Source organism: Erythrolamprus reginae, chromosome 2, assembly GCF_031021105.1.
Source record: "Erythrolamprus reginae isolate rEryReg1 chromosome 2, rEryReg1.hap1, whole genome shotgun sequence".
NCBI lineage: Eukaryota > Metazoa > Chordata > Lepidosauria > Squamata > Dipsadidae > Erythrolamprus > Erythrolamprus reginae.
Genome location: NC_091951.1, coordinates 562,150 through 583,339, shown reverse-complemented (window position 1 = coordinate 583,339; position 21,190 = coordinate 562,150). Strand labels below are relative to the sequence as shown.

Genomic DNA, 21,190 nt, shown 5'->3' with positions numbered 1-21,190 from the left:
GCAGAAAAACACCTCATGATCCATCTAGTCTGCCCTTATACTACTTTTTTTATTTTATCTTAGGATGGATATATGTTTATCCCAGGCATGTTTAAATTCAGTTACTGTGGATTTACCAAGCACGTCTACTGGAAGTTTGTTCCAAGGATCTACTACTCTTTCAGTAAAATAATATTTTCTCATGTTGCTTTTGATCTTTCCCCCAACTATGATATTTCCCCTCATCAGAACCTCCTTAGAAGGACGACAAACAAAACTAATAAAATATTACTTATTATTATTATTATTATTATTATTATTATTATTATAATGCAAACATACAAACTAATGGAATTTTGGGCAAATTCAGAAGGAAATTCACTTGACTTTCTACATTTTGATGGTTTTCTCTAACTTTGTCATCATTTTCATTTCCCTTTTGCTTTGAAGGTCATAACTGGCAGCAGAAACAAGATCCCTGTGAACTGTTCCAACTGATCAATGCTACAGATGGAATGGAGAAGTTTGGAATTGGAATGAAATTCGAAAGCCCTGAGAGAAACCAGTCAAAGAATTGGAATCGGGAAAGCTCATCTTCCACTGATGCTCCGATGCAAAACATTCTTGCCCAACAAGAGAAAATGAAGAAAAAATATATTGGAAAAAGTGTGAAGCTAGTTAAAGCTAAAATACAAGTAAATGAAAACTATTTCACCCAAAACAAAGGAGAAGATGCTATAAGAAGACACAATGGACAAAATTACAATGGGACATCCATTCTTTCTCTTGGAAATAACTACCTTACATCTCAAAAAGCGATTGATACAAAAGGGAAGCCATATAAATGTTTGAAATGTGGAAAATGTTTTAGAACAAGGGAGAAACTTACTATCCACGAAAGGATCCACACAGGGGAGAAGCCACATAAATGCTTGGAGTGTGGAAAGACCTTTACTCAGAGAAGTCATCTTATTACCCATAAGAGGATCCATACAGGGGAGAAGCCATATAAATGCATGGAGTGTGGAAAGACCTTTGCTGATAGCAGTGCACTTACTTCCCATACGAAGATCCACACGGGAGAAGCCGTATAAATGCATGGAGTGTGGAAAGACCTTTGCTCAAGGAAAACAGCTTATTTCCCATAAGTGGGTCCACACAGGGGAGAAGCCGTATAAATGCTTGGATTGTGGAAAGACCTTTACTCAGAATTGTAATCTATCTTCTCATAAAAGGATCCACACAGGGGAGAAGCCATATAAATGCTTGGAGTGTGGAAAGACCTTTGCTGAAGGAAGACAGCTTATTTCCCATAAGTGGGTCCACACAGGGGAGAAGCCATATAAATGCTTGGAGTGTGGAAAGACCTTTGCTCATGTAAGTAATCTTATTTCCCATAAGTGGGACCACACAGGGGAGAAGCCGTATAAATGCATGGAGTGTGGAAAGACCTTTGCTCAAGGAAGTCAACTTAATCGCCACAAAAGGATCCACACAGGGGAGAAGCCGTATAAATGCTTGGAGTGTGGAAAGACCTTTGCTGAAGGAAGACAGCTTATTTCCCATAAGTGGGTCCACGCAGGGGAGAAGCCATATAAATGCTTGGAGTGTGGAAAGACCTTTACTCAAGAAAGACGGCTTATTTCCCATAAGTGGGTCCACACAGGGGAGAAACCGTATAAATGCTTTGAGTGTGGAAAGACCTTTGTTCAAGGAAGTAATCTTACTCGCCACAAAAGGATCCACACAGGGGAGAAGCCGTATAAATGCAGGGAGTGTGGAAAGACCTTTGCTCAAAGAAGTGATCTTATTATCCATAAAAGGTTCCACACAGGGGAGAAGCCGTATAAATGCTTGGAGTGTGGAAAGATCTTTGCTCGAGAAACTAATCTTATTTCCCATAAGTGGGTCCACACAGAGGAGAAGCCGTATAAATGCATGGAGTGTGGAAAGACCTTTGTTCATGGAAGTAATCTTATTTCCCATAAGTGGGTCCACACAGGGGAGAAGCCGTATAAATGCATGGAGTGTGGAAAGACCTTTGCTCATAGCAAGTCACTTACTTCCCATAAGAGGATCCACACAGGGGAGAAGCCGTATAAATGCATGGAGTGTGGAAAGACCTTTGCTCAAGGAAGTCAACTTAATCGCCACAAAAGTATCCACACAGTGGAGAAGCTGCATAAATGCATGGAGTGTGGAAAGACCTTTGCTCAGAGAAGTCATCTTATTTCCCATAAAAGGATCCACACAGGGGAGAAGCCGTATAAATGCAGGGAGTGTGGAAAGACTTTTGCTCGAGGAAGTAATCTTACTCGCCACAAAAGGATCCACACAGGGAGGAAGCCGTATAAATGCATGGAGTGTGGAAAGACCTTTACTCGAAGCAGTGCACTTATTTCCCATAAGTGGGTCCACACAGGGGAGAAGCCGTATAATTCCATGGAGTGTGGAAAGACCTTTGCTCAGAGAAGGTATCTTATTTCCCATAAGTGGGTCCACACTGGGGAGAAGCCGTATAAATGCATGGAGTGTGGAAACATCTTTGCTCATAGAAGTCAACTTATTCTCCACAAAAGGATCCACACAGGGGAGAAGCCGTATAAATGCATGGAGTGTGGAAAGACCTTTGCTCACAGAAGTCAACTTATTTACCACAAAAGGATCCACACAGGGGAGAAGCCGTATAAATGCTTGGAGTGTGGAAAGACCTTTGCTCAGAGAAGTTATCTTATTTCCCATAAGTGGGTCCACACAGGGGAGAAGCCGTATAATTGCATGGGGTGTGGAAAGACCTTTGCTCAGAGAAGTAATCTTATTTCCCATAAGAGGATCCACACAGGGGAGAAGCCGTATAAATGCTTGGAGTGTGGAAAGACCTTTGCTCATAGCAGTGTACTTACTTCCCATAACAGGATCCACACAGGGGAGAAGCCGTATAAATGCTTGGATTGTGGAAAGACCTTTGCTCAGAATTGTAATCTATCTTCTCATAAAAAGATCCACACAGGGGAGAAGCCGTATAAATGCATGGAGTGTGGAAAGACCTTTGCTCATAGCAGTGTATTTACTTCCCATAACAGGATCCACACAGGGGAGAAACCATATAAATGCATGAAGTGTGGAAAGACCTTTGCTCAGAATGGTACTCTGTCTTCTCATAAAAGAATCCATTCTCTGGAGAAACTATATAGCAATAGCAATTCCACTTAGATTTATATACTTATATACAATGCTTTACCACTTTACCTCTGAGCCGTGTACAAAGTCAGTCCACACTCCTCCTGTGATCTCATAATAAAGTGCTTTAGTTCGTTTTATGTCAACTGATGCCTGTACCAGATCCGGTGTGATAGCAATTTTCAGGTATCTCAGGCGCTGCCACAAAGAAGAGGGAGTCCAATTATTCTCCAAAGCACCTCAGGGCAGGACAAGAAGTCATGAGTGGAAAAGCAACTTAGAACTAAAGATAAATTTCCTGACAGTTAAAAACAATCAGTGGAACAGCTTGCCTCAAGAACTTGTGAATGCTCCAACACTGGAAGTTTTTAAGAAGATGTAGGATAACCATTTGACTGAGGTGGTGGAAGGCTTTCCTGCCTAATCGGGGGTGGTGGTGGTGTGTGGACGTGGACTAGAAGACCTCCAAGGTCCCTTTTCTTTTTCTATTCCATTCTTTAACTCAAAACTGACTCTGAGTGAGATTTCCAGATGAATAGATAGATAGTAGGTAGGTAGGTAAATTAGAGAGAGAGAGAGAGAGAGAAAGAGAGATAGTAGATAGATAGATAGATTATAAAGAAAGAGATATCTAAATATTTTCAAACTTTCCTAACGCATGAATATAGAAATCATCATTATATCACACCACTGAGCATGCAAACATACAACTTGATGGAATTTTGGAGAAATTCAGAAGGATATTCATTTGACCTTTGAGGTTTTTCTCTAACTTTGTAATCATTTTCTTTTCTTTTTTGCTTTGAAGTTAATAATGGGCAGGAGAATCAAGATCCCTGTGAACTGTTCCAACTGATCAATGATAAAGATGGAATGGAGAAGTTTGGAATTCGAATGGAATTGGAAAGCCCTGAGAGAAACCAGTTGAAGAATTGGAATCAGGAAAGCTCATCTTCCACTGATGCTCCGATGCAAAACATTCTTGCCCAACAAGAGAAAATAAAGACAAAAGATATTCGGAAAAGTATGCAGTTAATCAAAGCTAAAGTACAAGCAAATGAAAACTATTTCACCCAAAACAAAGGAGAAGATGCTATAAAAAGACAGAATGGACAAAGTTACTATGCAACATCCATTCTTTCTCTTGGAAATAACTACCTTACATCTCAAAAAGCGATTGACACAAAAGAGAAGCCTTATAAATGTTTGAAATGTACAAAATGTTTTAGAACGAGAGAGCAACTTACTATCCACAAAAGGCCTTTACAATTTAAAAACATAGAAACATAGAAGTCTGACGGCAGAAAAAGACCTCAAGGTCCATCTCGTCTGCCCTTATACTATTTTCTGTATTTTATCTTAGGATGGATATATGTTTATCCCAGGCATGTTTCAATTCAGTTACTGTGGATTTATCTACCACGTCTGCTGGAAGTTTGTTCCAAGGATCTACTACCCTTTCAGTAAAATAATATTTTCTCATGTTGCTTTTGATCTTTCCCCCAACTAACTTCAGATTGTGTCCCCTTGTTCTTGTGTTCACTTTCCTATTAAAAACACTTCCCTCCTGGACCTTAATTAACCCTTTAATATATTTAAATGTTTCAATCATGTCCCCCCTTTTCCTTCTGTCCTCCAGACTATACAGATTGAGTTCATTAAGTCTCTCCTGATGAGTTTTATGCTTAAGACCTTCCACCATTCTTGTAGCCCGTCTTTGGACCCGTTCAATTTTGTCAATATCTTTTTGTAGGTGAGGTCTCCAGAACTGAACACAGTATTCCAAATGTGGTCTCACCAGCCTTCTATATAGCGGGATCATAATCTCCCTCTTCCTGCTTGTTATACCTCTAGCTATGCAGCCAAGCATCCTACTTGCTTTCCCTACCGCCTGACTGCACTGTTCACCCATTTTGAGACTGTCAGAAATCACTACCCCTAAATCCTTTTCTTTTGAAGTTTTTGCTAACACAGAACTGCCAATGCAATACTCAGATTGAGGATTTCTTTTCCCCAAGTGCATTATTTTACATTTGGAAACATTAAACTGCAGTTTCCATTGCTTTGACCATTTATCTAGTAATGCTAAATCATTTACCATATTACAGACGCCTCCAAGAATATCAACCCTATTGCACACTTTAGAGTCATCGGCAAATAGGCAAACCTTCCCTACCACACCTTCCCCTATGTCACTTACAAACATATTAAAAAGAATAGGATCCCGAACAGACCCTTGTGGCACACCGCTTGTAACCTGACTCTGCTCAGAATACTCTCCATTAACAATAACTCTCTGATGTCTACGCTTCAGCCAGCTGCAAATCCATTGAACTATCCAGGGATTAAGTCCAATCTTCACTAATTTATCTATCAGCTCTTTATGTGGAACCGTATCAAAGGCTTTGCTGAAGTCCAGGTAGGCAATATCCACGGCACCACCTTCATCCAACACCTTTGTGACATAGTCAAAGAAATCAATGAGATTAGTCTGACATGATTTGCCTTCAGTAAAGCCATGCTGATTTGGGTCCAATAAGTTATTGTTTTTTAGGTGCTGATTTATCCTCTTTTTGAGTAGAGTCTCCATCATTTTAACTACAACTGATGTCAAGCTAACTGGCCTGTAGTTACCAGCTTCTTCTCTACTGCCCTTCTTGTGGATAGGCACAACACTGGCCATTCTCCAATCCTCAGGAACTTCTCCTGTTAACAAGGATTGGTTAAACAAATCAGTCAGGGGGGTAGCAATGACAGATCTGAGTTCTTTAAGAACTCTGGGGTGGATGCCATCTGGACCCATTGCCTTATTTATCTTTATATTTGTGCATGGTATGTTTGTATGTATGTTTGGTTTTATAATAAGGGGTTTTTAGTTGTTTAGTATTGGATCGTTACATGCTGTTTTTTATCATTGTTGGTAGCCGCCCCGAGTCTGCGGAGAGGGGTGGCATACAAATCCAATAAATAAATAAATAAGTCACTTTTTTAAAAGTTTGCATCTAAAAAAACAAAACAAAAAATCCATCCATCCAGTAAAAATTACGACACTGGGTTGCTTCCTCCCTCACAACCTTTTTTAAAAAAATTGTTTCATTTTAGGCTCTTTTGTTTGTTGAAACATACAGGAAGCATTCCATGAAATGTTGTCTTTAGGTTTCACCAAAACATGGCTTCAGTTCAGATTTTTTTTAATGTGCAAAGGAGTGCATGGTCGCTTAAGAAGATACGATGCCAAGAGACTCGGAGCAGGGGGTCCAGGTGGGAGCCACAGAGATGGGGGCACGGGGTTTTCTTTTCCGCTCTCCCAATGAAGGGAACCATCCAAGGAGGGAAGGCAGCACCTTGGATGTCCAGCCTTGGGTTGTGTACGGAGCGACACAAATTTGCATGCTGGTCGTGGATTGGCTAAGATGCGTCTGGCAAATTGAAAGCGCTGTCAAACCTCTGGCAAGTCTCCCTTTAAAAGAAGCCACACGGCTCCCGTCTTGCTGTTCCTTGTTCTCTACAGAGCTCAAAGGCCTCCTGAGCATTTCAGCCGGATGCTACAGGAAACGGACTCGAGGTACAAGGTCTCTGCCTATTACTGGAACATCACACCTTGCTTTGGGGACGGTTCTCTCTGTCTCTCCCTCCCTCCCTCTCTCTCTCTCTCCCTCTCTCTCTCTCAATTGGGATTCATGGCCATGGTCCACAACAGCCCCATGGGGGCTTCTGCCCCTGATAAAGATCGAGACGTTCGGCTCTGGTCACCGACTGGCTTTCCCCCTCCAAAGGCCTTGACAGTGGGAGGTAGTCGAAGTTTTAGGAGCCGAGTCAGAGAGGTCGGCAGTCGATCAGAAAGGTTGGCAGTTTGGCAGGTCAAATCCCTAGTATAGGTCTCCTGGGTGAGCAGGAGGTTGGACTAGATGACCTCCAAGGTCCCTTCCAACTCTGTTCCTGTTAATTAGAGGGTCAATCGAAGGGGCGGCCTCCATCCATCCTTCCCTTCCTGCAGAGGTTTCGGAAGATGGGGGCAGCAGCAAAGGGGGGAGTTGTGTCCCTGGTTCACAAATTGTGTTAAATGTCACCAGGAAAAGAGGGGGTCAGTAAGGGCAATATAGAACCCTCCGGTGCTCCCTCCCCCTCCCCCAAAGACAGGAATCCTCCCCTCCTCTTCCCTTCTGCAGGACCCCAAACCCTGGAGGAGATTTTAGTATTTTCTCTGTGTGGGTGTGGGTTGGTGTTTCATGGCACCCCATTGTGGAGTTTTGTGTAAGGAAAATGTGGCTGAAATTTGAACACTTTCATTCCACTGGAGGACTGAGGCCGTGCAGGGAGAGTTTGAGGGCGTTTGATTTGTTTAGAAACATTTATTTCCCCAAAAATGGAAGGCTCAGAGGATTTTTAACAGGGGAGTCAGGTGAAGGAAGAAGAGGAGAAACTCACCTGCAGGAGGCTGGATGGGAGTTGCTGGAAGGAGAAAAAAGGCCCCTTGTGGGATGGGGGAGTCAGAGGAGCCCCCTCCCCATTGATAGATTCCATTAACTTTCCTGACATGTCCAAGCTCTGCAAACAGATTTCTCCACACTGCTTTCTGCCTATGTAGACATGCTTGATCCCTCCATCAGGTGAACAAGGGATTGTCCAGATCACACACACACACACACACCTTAAAGGGAATACTTCCCATGGTAGATATGAAGAGAGGCTTTGTGGAAGAAACTGGGCAGCCCTTGGACCAGAAGGACATAAGGTCCCTTTTTCAGAGCCATTGAAACTTTGAGCAGTCGCTAAATGAAAGGCTATAACTGAAGGACTACTTGCAGTGGGTGACAGGACAAAGGAGCTGCCCCACATGGAGACTCAGCCATGGGTCAGAGGAGGAGAGTCCCTGAGCTGCCCTGATGAAGAATCCAGGCTTGTTGCCTGCTGGATCCTGGCCAGTTCCCCAGTTCCGCTTCGGAGGAGCCCAACGCTTCAGGCTGGGGAAGCAAAGCCCAAATGCCTCTTCAGCTGTTGTGGGTTGCAGAAAGAAGAGGTTCTCTCTCTCTGTATGTGTTTGTGTGTGTTCAGGGCCACCGATAGGCGTCACAGGCCTGGCCAAATTGAAAAATGGGGGGGCGGTTTTGCTGCCCCCCTGACGCCCACAGTAATTTGTGCCCAGTGAGCAGCTCCTCACACAGGCGCAGTACCAGCCCTCTCTTGCCGGCTGCCTGCCTAACCAACGGGAGCGGGACTCATTTGGAAGAAAAAGACGCGCCCTCTTGGCCCTCGCGAAGCAGGACTCGAAGCCCCAAACGGAGCCTTTGGCAGCACGGTCCTCCTGGAATAAAGTAAAGCGCGCAGCAAAGGTAGGAGCCCCTTCGGGGTGGCGGTGTTGGGGAACAAGGCTTGGTCGGCCGGGCGCTCACCTCATCCGGGCCCGGGCCAGCACCCCATCTTGAGCTCCGTTGGTGCCAACCCAGCCCTCCCCACTTCAGAGAGAGGGGGGAGAAAGAGAGAGAGAAAGGTATAGAAAGAAAGGGAGAGGGAGGGGGAGAGAAAGAGAGAGGGAGGGAGAGAAAGATAGAAAAAAGAGAAAGGGAGATAAAAAGAGAAAGAGAAGAGAAAGAAAAAGGGGGAGAGAGAAAGAAAAGCGGAGAGAGGGAGAGAAAGAGATAGAGAAAGTGAAAGAGGAAGGGAGAGAAAGATAGAAAGGGGGGAGAGAGAAAAGAGATAGAAAGAGAAAGAGAGGGAGACAAAAAGAAAAAGGGAGAGAAAGAGAAAAAGAAAGAGAGAAAAAGAGAACGGGAGAGAAAAAGAGAAAAAGAAAAAGGAGAGAGAGATAAAAAATCAGGTGGGGGGGCACACCAATTTTTCTAGCCCTCAGATGGGCCATAGGGATCCGGTGTATGTGGAGGGAGGGGTCCCCAGCTTCTGTTCTGCAGAGGGGAAGCCAAAGCCCCCGCATGGGTCATGCAGAGTGCCAGTGTTTAGGGCAAGGTGGGGGGTGGGTGTCTTCTTTAACCCCCATTTCTTTGGCGGGGCTAAGAGGCCTGCCTAGGAGGGCTGGTGTCTTGCTGAAGGTCTTGTCAAGGGAGACCAGTGGAGCCCCCCCGCTCCCATCCCCAGGGAAGGGGGTTCTGGCATCACTGCCACTGGCTTTGGAAAGAAGCCCCCGGCCTCTTCAGGGGGTGGAGGGAGGGGTCCGTAGTGCAGGGCTGGACAATGGCTGAAGACCAGTTGACTGCAGCTTTCAGAATTCCTCAGCCAGGAATATGGAGAAGACAGTTTGAAAATTTAAATTTTACGTGGTAGATAAATCCACAGTAACTGAATGTAAACATGCCTGGGATAAACATATATCCATCCTAAGATAAAATACAGAAAATAGTATAAGGGCAGACTAGATGGACCATGAGGTCTTTTTCTGCCGTCAGACTTCTAAAAGGGAAGGAAGGAAGGAGGGAGGGAGGAAAAGGAAAAAGAAGAGAAAAAAGTAAAGAAAGTGAAAGAAAGAAAGAAAGAAAGGGAGGGGATGGGGAGGGAGGGAGGAAAGAAGGAAGGAAAAGAAAAACAAAAAGAGAAAAAAGAAAGAAAAATGGAAGGAAGAAGGGAGGGGGCCCCCAGACACTTAGGCTGTATGGCCCCCCAAAATTCCTGGTGGCGGCCTTGGGGGTGAGTATTTTACACCCCTGAGACAGAAATAATAAGTCCTCTCGAAGTCATGAAGGTTTTAATGCTGACCTTTGGCACCTCGAACCTGTAGCTCCCTCCACAGATTTTCCCTGGAAATCACCTGGTTTATTCCTCGCATTGGTGCATCAGAGTCCCCTTTTGATTGGCCCCATATTTGGTTTCTCCCTCTGCTGTTTTGTTTCCTTTTTCCCTCCAATTTGATTGATTCCACCGAGATTTGAGTTGGGAATCAGCTTCTAAACCTTCGTCTCCCTCTCACTTCGGCTTCACTCTCAAGGCCTTTGGATGAGGAGAGGTGGTGAGTTCCCACAGCTGACCTTCTGGGTCCTTGTGAGGGGCAGCTCATCCCCTGCCAGAAGCCCCCACGGGGGTGTTGTGGACCATGGTCCCAGGATCCCAATTCCTCTCTGGAGAGACCTGTCCCCTAAGCCAGGCTGGACTTCCAGGGTGCTGCCTTCCCTCCTTGAATGGTTACCTTTGTGGGCAGAGCGGGAGAGAAACCCCCTGTGCCCCCATCTCTGGGGCTCCCACTGGGCCCTCCTGCTCCCAGTCTCTGGGCCTCGATTCCAGGGAGTTTATCCTCCCTCCCCGCAGGAAAGAAGGAAATAAGGTCCATGGGGAGGAAACACGCGGCTGCTGTCCAAAGGAAGAGGGAGACACGGATAAAAATCGGCCCTTTTCTATCCAGAGAAATGAACGTTCGCAGCAGAGAAGACAGTCGGGAGCCTCCTGAGGTAAATCTCACACAGCGCCCAGAGGGAAAAGGCGGGGAAAGGGGACACGCCCCCTTTCCACCCCCAGCAACCAATCAGAGCGCAGATCCCCTCAGGCAGGAGCCCTCCCCCCCTCAGCCACCACGGGGTGTTGGGGACCTTTGTGCACTTTCCTTCTCCAGCCATGAAATTCACTCTCTTCACATTGAAAGTCTGAGCTGAGACTGAATTGTCAGGCGCGTCTCTTTCCCGCCATTCCTCCCATCCGGGCACTTTGCCCCAAATCCACCAGGGGGCGATATCTGCCAAGGGAAAGAAACTCCCCATTGGCCCAACGGAGGGCGAACGTCACGGGGGGGGTTTGCAGAGGAGGCTGAGAAGGAAGTGACATCACTGAGCCTTGTCGCTCTAGGACGCCCCACTCGCTCTCCTTCAACCCTGGTGCTCGATTGAGACCGAAAGCCCGGCGGGGAAACACCCAGACGTGTCCCAGGTGAGGGGGGGGCCCTTCCCGGTGCCCATGTTCCCCTGCCGACCTCTCCCTGCAAGGGAAGCGGAAGAGGCGGGGGGGGGAGGCGGGATTGGCACCAGGCTCCCCGAGGGCCCGATCCTGTCTCCGGAGGGGGAGAGAAGCGGGGCGGCCTCTGCAGCTGCCTCCTTCCCGGCCCAGAGTCACTTGTTGTGAGTTGGGGGGGCCATATACACATTTGAGAGAGATTAGGAGGGAGAGACAGAGAGAGGATAGATAGGTGGGTGGGTCTGTGGATGGGTGGATGGATGGATAGACAGACAGACCCTAACATTCATATTTTGAATATAAGCAGAAACATTAGAAGTATATTTGTTCACATCCGCTTGTTGTCCATTTATTGTAACCTCTTTACATACAGTGGGGGAGGGGGAGAGTATTTTACCCCCTGAGGAAGAAATGATGAGTCCTCTGGAAGTCATGAAGGTTTCACGGCTGACCTTTGGCACCTCGAACCTGCAGCTCCCTCCAGAGATTTTCTCCGGGATTCACCCCGTTTATTCCTTGTATTGGTGCATCAGAGGCCCCTTTGACTGACCCCATATTTGGTCTCTACATCTGCTGTTTTGTGCCCTTTTTTCTTCCAATGTGGTTGATTCCCCTTCGTCTCCCTCTCACTTCGGCTTCACTCTTAAGCCCTTTGGATGAGGAGAGGTGGTGGGTTCCCACAGCTGACCTTCTGGGTCTTTGTGAGGGGCAGCTCATCCCCTGCCAGAAGCCCCCACGGGGGTGTTGTGGACCATGGTCCAAGGATCCCAATTCCTCTCTGGAGAGACCCGTCCCCTAAGCCAGGCTGGACTTCCAGGGTGCTGCCTTCCCTCCTTGGATGGTTCCCTTTATGGGCAGAGGGGGAGAGAAACCCCCCTGTGCCCCCATCTCTGGGGCTCCCACTGGGCCCTCCTGCTCCCAGTCTCTGGGCCTCGATTCCAGGGAGTTTATCCCAGAAAGACGAAAAATGGATAAGAATCTGTGGACCATTGCGCACTTTCCTTCTCCAGCCATTAAATACAGACATTTATATTTTGATATCAATATGAAGGTATTTAACAGCAGAGAAGACAGTCGGGAGCCTCCTGAGGTAAATCTCAAACAACGTCCAGAGGAAAAAGGCGGGAAAAGGGACACGCCCCCTTCCCACCCTCAGCAACCAATCAGAGCGCAGATCCCCTCAGGCAGGAGCCCGCCCTCCCTCAGCCACCACGGGGCGTTGGGGACCTTTGTGCACTTTCCTTCTCCAGCCATTGAATTCAGTCTCTTCACATTGAAAGTCTTCAAAAGAAACAGAGCTGAGATTCAATTGTGAGGCTGGAATTTTTTTTATTTTATTTATCTTGCACTGGGCAAAAAAGAGGTCAAAGTCTTTCCCCGCCTTTCCACCAGGGGGCGGACTCTGCTAAGGGAAGGGAACCCCAGGGCGAGAGGAGGCTGGGAAGGAAATGACATCACTGAGCCTCGACGCTCTAGGACGGCACACTCGCTCTCCTTAACCGCTGGTGCTCGCACGAGACGGAGGACAGCCAGAGGTGCCCCAGGTGAGGGAGGGTTCTCTTCCCGGGTCCCATGCTCCCCAGCCACCCTCTCCTTGCAGGGGAAGCGGGGGGAGGTTGGGTGAAGGTCGCTCAGGGGCTGAATTCCACATTCTCATTCTTTGTTTTTCCTTCCACCTCAGAGACAGAAACCGGAAGCCATTTGGGGTCTTTGCAAGGCCCCATTTTCTCCTGGGGGAAGAAGAAAAGAGCGGGATCACCTGGAGGGATCCGTCCTGTGTTCCCAGAAATGGTCCCGTGAAGGAAAAGGCGTCTGGAGACCCACAAGAGTCCTTGGACCCCTTTGGAGTTGCTCTGCAGGACAGAGAAAGGATGGAGACCCCACCTGTTGCAAAGGGGGGAAGCGGAAAAGGCCCTGCAGCCGCTCAGCCTGGGAAGGGGGGGAAGCTCTGGACAAGACCCGGGCAGAAGATCCTGGAGGAAGAACCCATCCTCCCTTCAGAAGTTCAGCCCTGGAACTCCATCCAATACCGGGAGGCTGAGGGTCCCCGAGGACTTTGCAGCCGACTCCATGACTTGTGCAGGCGATGGCTGAGACCAGAGAAACACACAAAAGCCCAGATGGTGGACCTGGTGGTTCTGGAGCAGCTCCTGTCCCTTCTGCCCCCAGAGATGGAGGGCTGGGTGCGGGAGTGTGGAGCAGAGACCAGCTCCCAGGCGGTGGCCCTGGTGGAAGGCCTCCTCCTGAGCCAGGCGGAGGAGCAGAAGGAGCAGGTCCAGTTGCAGGTGAGACACTTTTGGGAGCTCAGAAAACAGTAGAGAACGTGGTTGAATACTTCACCCCTCCTTCCCAAACTTCTCTGGCGTTCATCACATGTGGCAGTTCTCCAATTCTTGTAGGACATTGTTCCGTTCTTTCACTCAATCTCACGGGTGGATATTGGGGGCTTTGATGTTGTGTTGGGAATCTGGGAATCCTCTTTGTGTTGTGTGATGTACATTAATTGTGCTTCTTTTTCCCTTCCTCCTGTTTGAAGTGCTGCACTGTGGAGATGAGAGATCCTGAGGGAAAGAGGAATCCATCAAATCCCCCTCAGGAACCAATTTCCTGCAGGATCCCTTCGGAAGATCCACGTCAGGACACCACAGAAGGTAATGGAAGATCCTCCGATGACCCATCTGTCCTACCTCTCTCTCTCTTCTCCTCCTATTTTGTTAATTATGCATTTTGAAATTATTTATTCCTTACAGAGAGACAAAGAATGAATCTTTCTGGTTATTGTGACGGAGATCAAACAGCGGTTGAACCTCCAAATCAAGTAAGAAAGGGAAAAGCTATGAGATTCCTATTCTCCTCTCAGGAAGTGAAGCGGGTGTGCAGAGGGCTCTCTCCTTCCATTTCCCCCCCTTGTTTGGCCGGATTATTTTTGTGTTCTCCCACAACATGGAGAGCAGAAGAGCAGGTTCAAGTTCCTTTTAGCCAGCACAGCTTCCTCTGGTTGTCTTCTTCTGCTAGGTATTCTTCCAACTTTAGAGTTTACAAGAAGCAAGTTTTAAAAAGTCCTTCAAGAAATAAAAATAAATATACACAAAACAAATACAAAATAATTTCCAGTCCTCTGATTTGCGCCTTGATTAGGAGATCAAACATTCCCGCCTTGCAAAAGCTGAGAAATGATTTTCCCAGGGAATTTTCTCTCTGTTTTCTTCCTTTCAGCCAATGGGTCAGACTACTAGATCAATCAATGATAGACAGGGCAATAGATCACTTGATCCAGAAGTGGGATTACTTTAGTGAAAGGCACTGGAGGTTTTGCAGGATCAATGAACTTGATAAAGCAATTTTCTTTTTTTTCTTTTTTAAAATAGTTTATTGGTTTTTTAAGAAAAGAAAAAAGAAAAAGGGGGGGAAATAGGGATAGAAAAAGTAAGGGGGATACAGAACAATAGACATGTTTCAACATAAAATATATAACTTATTATGTATCAGTTTTAAACATTAAACTGTGCATTTTCATGTTATACCTAATATTTAATGTTTTATGGTTTCGTATCTATAGATTTACTTAGCGATATATTAGTATGGTTAGATAAGATAAGATGGGATTTGGGTGGGGAAAGGGAGGGGGGTGGTACCTGCAGTATAGCAGGCGTATGTAGTTTAACGACATATTATTAAATTATAGTGTTATGGCCGTGGGTGTGTATATTGAGGATAGTTGCATGTTACATTGTTAGTAATTTATAGATAGGTATCAGGGGAATTGAACTCAGACAGAACATCTAGTTTGTATTTGTGTCTCCCGAGTCCGCGGAGAGGGGCGGCATACAAATCTAAATAATAAAATAAATAAATAAATAAATTTGGTCTATGTTTTTGTTGTATTTGTTTTTCCTTTGGTGCAGAGTAAGGGGTTTTCAGTTGGTTTCTGTTTTATTGTGATTAGTGCTGGATAGCCATCTCTACCACTTCTCCCCAGCCTTGTAGAACTCGGATTCATTCTTATTCTTATCTAGGGCCTCAACAGTCGGGTTTCAGGCCCGGTTACAGCACGGAAACTGCTTTGGTCGCGTTGATGGATGATCTCTGGCGGGCCCGGGACAGGGGCTTGTCCTCTGTCCTGGTGCTTCTTGACCTCTCAGCGGCTTTTGATATCATCGACCATGGTATCCTTCTGCGCCGGCTGGAGGGGTTGGGGGTGGGAGGCACTGTTCTCCAGTGGTTTTCCTCCTACCTCTCCGGTCGGTCGCAGTCAGTGTTAGTGGGGGGTCAGAGGTCGACCTCTAGGTTCTCCCTTGTGGGGTGCCTCAGGGGTTGGCCCTCTCCCCCCTGCTATTTAATATCTACATGAAACCGCTGGCTGAGATCATCCAAGGGCATGGGGTGAGGTATCATCAATATGCGGATGATACCCAGCTTTACATCTCCACCCCATGTCCAGTCAATGAAGCAGTGGAAGTGATGTGCCGGTGCCTGGAGGCTGTTGGGGCCTGGATGGGTGTCAACAAACTCAAACTCAACCCAGACAAGACGGAGTGGCTGTGGGTGTTGCCTCCCAAGGACAATTCCATCTGTCCGTCCATTACCCTGGGGGGGGGGGGAAACTATTGACCCCCTCAGAGAGGGTCCGCAACTTGGGTGTCCTCCTCGATCCACAGCTGACATTGGAACATCATCTTTTGGCTGTGGCGAGGGGGGCGTTTGCCCAGGTTCGCCTGGTGCACCAGTTGCGGCCCTATTTGGACAGGGAGTCATTGCTCACAGTCACTCATGCCCTCATCACCTCGAGGTTTGATTACTGCAACGCTCTCTACATGGGGCTACCTCTGAAAAGTGTTCGGAAACTTCAGATCGTGCAGAACGCGGCCGCGAGAGCCATCGTGGGGCTTCCCAGATTCGCCCACGTATCTACAACACTCCGTGGCCTGCATTGGCTGCCGATCAGTTTCCGGTCACAATTCAAAGTGTTGGTCATGACCTTTAAAGCCCTACATGGCATTGGACCAGAGTACCTCCGGAACTGCCTGCTACCGCACGAATCCCAGCGGTCGACAAGATCCCACAGAGTTGTCCTTCTCCGGGTCCCGTCGACTAAACAATGTCGTCTGTCGGGCCCCAGGGGAAGAGCCTTCTCTGTGGCGGCCCCGGCCCTCTGGAATCAACTCCCCCCGGAGATTATAACTGCTCCTACCCTCCTTCCGTAAACTACTTAAGACCCACCTATACCGCCAGGAATGGGGGATTTGAGACACCTTTCCCCCAGGCTTATTATAATTTATGTTTGGTATGTATGTGTTGTTTGGTTTTTAATTATGATAGGGTTTTTAGGGTTTTTTTAAATATTAGGTTTGTGCCAGTATAATATTGTTATTATCGTTGTTGCGAGCCGCCCCGAGTCTTCGGAGAGGGGCGGCATACAAATCTAATAAATTATTGTTATTATTATTATTATTATTATTATTATTATTATTATTATTATTTTGTATTTCCATTGTCATTTTGGAGAGTTCAGCACATTCCATGATTTTGCTAATAATAGTTAAAGTTGTGGGGATGTTTTTTTCTTTCCATTGTTGGGTGTATGTTAGTCTGGCGGCAGTCAATATTTGTACAATAAGATATCTGTCTTCTTTGGTAGCTTTCTGTCTAAGGACACCTGGGAGAAACAGTTTGGCTTTGGTTGTAATCTTTATCGATAGGACTTGGTCTATTATTCTTTTAATTTCTGTCCAGAATTTTTTGGCACATGTACAGGTGATAATAGGTTCCTTGTTTCTTTTTGCACTTCCAACATAGGGGTGATATATTTGGGTACATTTTTGACAGTCTGGCTGGTGGAAGATGCCATCTGTAAATCATTTTGTAGAGGTTTTCTTTTAGGATACCGCAAGTGTCAGTTTATAATTAATTGTGAATATTTATTTCCCATTCTGTAAGGTTTATTGTATAGCCAAAGTTTTGTGTCCATGCTATCGTACATCCTTTGACTATTTCTTCTATGGTGTCTTGTTTAAGTAGGCAGGTGTAGAGTTTGGAAATTATTTTTATGTTGGGTCCAAATAGTATTAAATCGAGGGGGCTGGTATTTTGAAACCCAAGTGTTTTTATGGTATTTGTATTTAGCTTTTATCCGAGTCTATTTGAACCAATCTATGTGTATTCCATTTTCTTGTATCTGTTGTCTGGTTAAGATGTTGTCGTTGGAATCAAGTAGGTTAGAGTAGGTTATTATTTTTGGAGTGGAAAAGGCAGTCGAATAGATATAAAATTCATTTGGGGATAGCCATTTCGGAATTGCTAAGTAGTAGTTTTTTTAATTTGGTGCCATATTGATATTAGAGTACAGTGGTACCTCATGATACGAACGCTCCGCCATACGAACAACCCGAGATGCGAACCCAGGGTTCAGAAATTTTTTGCCTCTTCTTGCAAACGTTTTCCCTCTTACGAACCCGCCGCCGCTGCCTCCGAGAAGCTCCGCCACCCGGCTGTTGCTTTTTGAAACAGCCGGGGGGCTTCTCAGCGTCCTCCTGAACCTGAACGCCAAACCCGAACTTCCGGGTTCGGCATTTGGGAGGCCGCCAAGAAGCCACCCGGCTGTTTTAAAAGGTGACAGCCGGGCGGCGGGGCTTCTCAGCGAAAGTTCGGGTTCATGCGAACCCAGGGTTCAGAAATTTTTTGCCTCTTCTTGCAAACGTTTTCCCTCTTACGAACCCGCCCCCGTTGCCTCCGAGAAGCCCCACCGCCCAGCTGTTGCTTTTTGAAACAGCCGGGGGGGTGGTTTTCAGCGTCCTCCTGACCCCAACGCCAAACCCGAACTTCCGGGTTCGGTGTTCAGGAGGCCGCCGAGGAGCCCCCCGGCTGTTTTAAAAGGTAACAGCCAGGCGGCGGGGCTTCTTGGCGGCGGGTTTGTGAGATGGAAAACGTTCGGGTTCGGGAGGCCGCTGGGAAGCCCCGCCGCCCGGCTGTCACCTTTTAAAACAGCTGGGGGGCTTCCAAGCGGCTTCCTGAACCCGAACGCCAAACCCGAACTTCCGGGTTTGGCATTCAGGAGGCCGCCGAGAAGCCCCCCGGCTGTTTTAAAAGGTGACAGCCGGGCGGCGGGGCTTCTCAGCGAAAGTTCGGGTTCAGGAGGCCGCTTTGGGTTTTTGGCTGGGAGGGAGGGCAGGAGGTCCGGCGCTTCACCTTCCCTCCCAGCCAAAAAGGCAAAGCCGGCGGCTGTACCTGCTGCTGCAAGAGGCTTACCCGCTCCTCGGTCGTGGCTGGTAGAAAAGCGCACTTGCCCGGCGGGAGGTGAAGAGTGCTTCGCCTCCCGCCGGGCAAGAGCGCTCTTCTGCCAGCCACAGGCGAGGGGCGGGGAAGCCTCTTTCAGCAGCTGCTACAGCCGCCGGCTTTGCCTTTTTGGCTGGGAGGGAAGGCAGGAGGTCCGGTGCTGGGGGGAGGGAGTCAAGAAGGGCCTCCTGCTCCCCCCCCCAGCGAAAAACACAAAGACGGTCTGCCGCCGCCCGTTTGAGCCAGGATGACAGGCAGGGTGGAGCAAAGGGAGGCTGAAACCGCCGGCGGCTTCAGCTTCCCATTGCTCCGCGGGCGGCGGCAGACCGCCTTTGTATTTTTGGCTGGGGGGGAGCAGGAGGTGCAGGATCGGGCCGGCGGCGGGCGCGGGGCGAGGCAGCAGGTCTACATCCTGGGCAGGTGGGTGGCGGGTGAGGAGGCGCGGCCGAGCGGGCCTGGCTCAGACTCTGGCTAGACCTCCAGCGAGGACGGGGCGGGCAGCGGCTGGGTGCGGCGCCGAGGGTGCGGCCGACTCGGGGCTGGCGGCGCCCGACGCAGCGGGGAACATCAGCACAGGAGGCAGGAGAGGACCGGGCAAAGTGAGCAGCAGCGTCGCCGCCATGCCCAGCTTGGCTGCCCTGGCCGCCGCAGGCACTGCGCGCCACGATCTTCCTGGCCGGGGAGGCTCAGCGATGGAAGGCGGTCGCCTGGCCCGGGAGGCTCGGCCGAAAGGGGCCGGGGGTGGAGCCGCTGAGCCTCGCCGGCCCGGAAGATCACAGCGCACAGTGCCTGCGGCGGCCAGGGAATCCAAGCCGGGCGTGGTGGTGACGGCGGCGGCGCTGCTACTCCAGTTGCCCGGTCCTCTCATGCCTCCCGTGCTGATGGTCCCCGCTGCATCGGGTGCCGCCAGCCCCGAGTCGGACGCTCCGAAAGGTGGTCTTTGCGTTGTCTTAGGAAAGAAAGCAGCATGCATGGGCTGGGGTCTTTCCCCTATGGGCAAAGGTGGTGGTCGTGGGGCGGTTTTGCTGCAGGCGTGTGTCTAGGCACCGCAGATCCCCCCAGTTCTCCCGCGGACCTCTTCCACACACCCCGACTCCCCCAGCTTCTGTGCTTTTCTTTCAGCTTCTGGATGGATGGGAGGAGCTAAGCGGTCGGAGGAATCAATGTAAAACGCCGCTGGGCTGGCAACGTCTCCGGCTGCTTAGCTCCTCCTGTCCAGCCCGAAGCCGAAAGAAAAACGCGGAGGCTGCAGGAGTCGGGATGTGTGGAAGAGGTCCGCTGGAGAACTGGGGGGAGCTGCGGTGCCTAGACACCCCGCGACCACCACCTTTGCCCCCAGGGGAAAGACCCTGAGCTGTCTCCCCCCCATCTCCCCCCCTCCACCCACCCCCGAACAAAATCTGAATGCCGGCGGTAATGAGGCAAAAGGGCTGAATTTTGGGCTTGCATGCATTGATTCCTATGGGAAACATTGTTTCGTCTTATGAACTTTTCACCTTATGAACCTCCTCCCGGCACCAATTAAGTTTGTAAGACGGGGTATTTCTGTATTTCTTATATAGTGATTTTTAAAGTGTTTTGGTATTTTGTTTGGTTCCATCATCAAAAATGGATGCCATCCTGACTGTATGTCAAATCCTTCCAATGTGAGCACTCTTTTATTTTGGAGAGTTATCCAATCTTTGATTTTGGTCATAATCGTGGCTTGATAGTATAGATAGAAATTGGGTAGGCCAAAACCACCTCTAGACCTATGGTCTTGGAGGTTTTTTAGTTTTATTCTTGCCTTCTTTTTTTGTCCAAATGAATTTTCGAATGAGTTTATGGAGATGTTCAAAGAATGATTGGTTTAGTTTAGTGGGGGCTACTTGAGATAAATATAAATATCTAGGAAGGATATTTGATTTAATTGCGGCAATCTTGCCCATTAAAGATAATTTTAGGTTTCTCCATCTAGCTAGATCTTTTTGTATGTCTTGTGTAAGTTTGTCATAATTGTCTTTTTTTATGGTGTTGTTATTTGCTGAAATTAAGATGCCCAGGTATTTAATTTTTTCCACAATTTTTAGATTAAGAGCTTGTTCTAGTAGGGAATTTTGTTTTTCTATCAAATTTTTGGTTATAATTTTGGTTTTATCTACATTAATTTTGAGACCAGTTATTTCCCCAAATCTGTGAAGTTCGTCCAATAAGATATGAGCTGATTTGAGTGGATCTTGAATTATGAATACCATGTCGTCTGCAAAGGCTTGAAGTTTGAAGTGTTCTTTTTTTTATTTCGATTCCGTGTATTTGTCTATTATTTCTTATATTTTTTAGTAATGTTTCCCTGGCAGGTATGAATATTAGAGGTGCCAGAGGACATCCCTGACGTACACCTCTCATTAGGGTAATAGTCTTATTTAATTTGGTGCTTTCTTTGTCTGTTAGCTCTAATGTTTCGTTTTGAAGTAGATATTCCCTCATTGCAGAGTTATCTGTTGTATCTGAATTATATACTTCCTGATAGAAGTGTTTTATTATGGTTTTATTTTCCTCTGCGTTTGTTTATCGTAAAGGGATTCTATCGTTTTTTCCGCCTTTTGTTGTGCCAGTTTAAAAGCCAGTCAGCGGCCGGGTTTGTTTGCGGATTCAAAATTTATTTGTTTTAATCTTTTAATTTTAGCAGTAAGTTGTTGTTGGGTTTCTAGGTTTATTTCATGTTTTATAGATTTTATTTTAATAAGGGTTGTTATGTCATCCGGATACTGTTGGAGAATTGTTTCTGCGTCTTGGAGTTTTGTGTTAAGATTGTTGAGCGTCTGTTTTCTTTGTTTATTGTTATAGGCTGAGTAAGAAATATATATTCCACGTATATAGGCTTTCATTG

General features: G+C 47.4%; 1 protein-coding gene and 1 pseudogene across 1 annotated transcript; both read left to right on the top strand.

Annotated features, from left to right (window-relative positions):
- LOC139162982 (zinc finger protein 208-like) overlaps positions 1-21,190 on the top strand; it is a 76,963-nt pseudogene that overhangs the window by 39,214 nt on the left and 16,559 nt on the right.
- On the top strand, positions 10,979-16,748 carry LOC139163166 (uncharacterized). Its single transcript, XM_070744131.1, has 5 exons — positions 10,979-11,025; positions 12,731-13,334; positions 13,586-13,700; positions 13,800-14,328; positions 16,688-16,748. The coding sequence occupies exons 2-5, from the start codon at positions 12,921-12,923 to the stop codon at positions 16,746-16,748; spliced, it is 1,119 nt and encodes a 372-aa protein (XP_070600232.1). The 5' UTR covers positions 10,979-11,025; positions 12,731-12,920.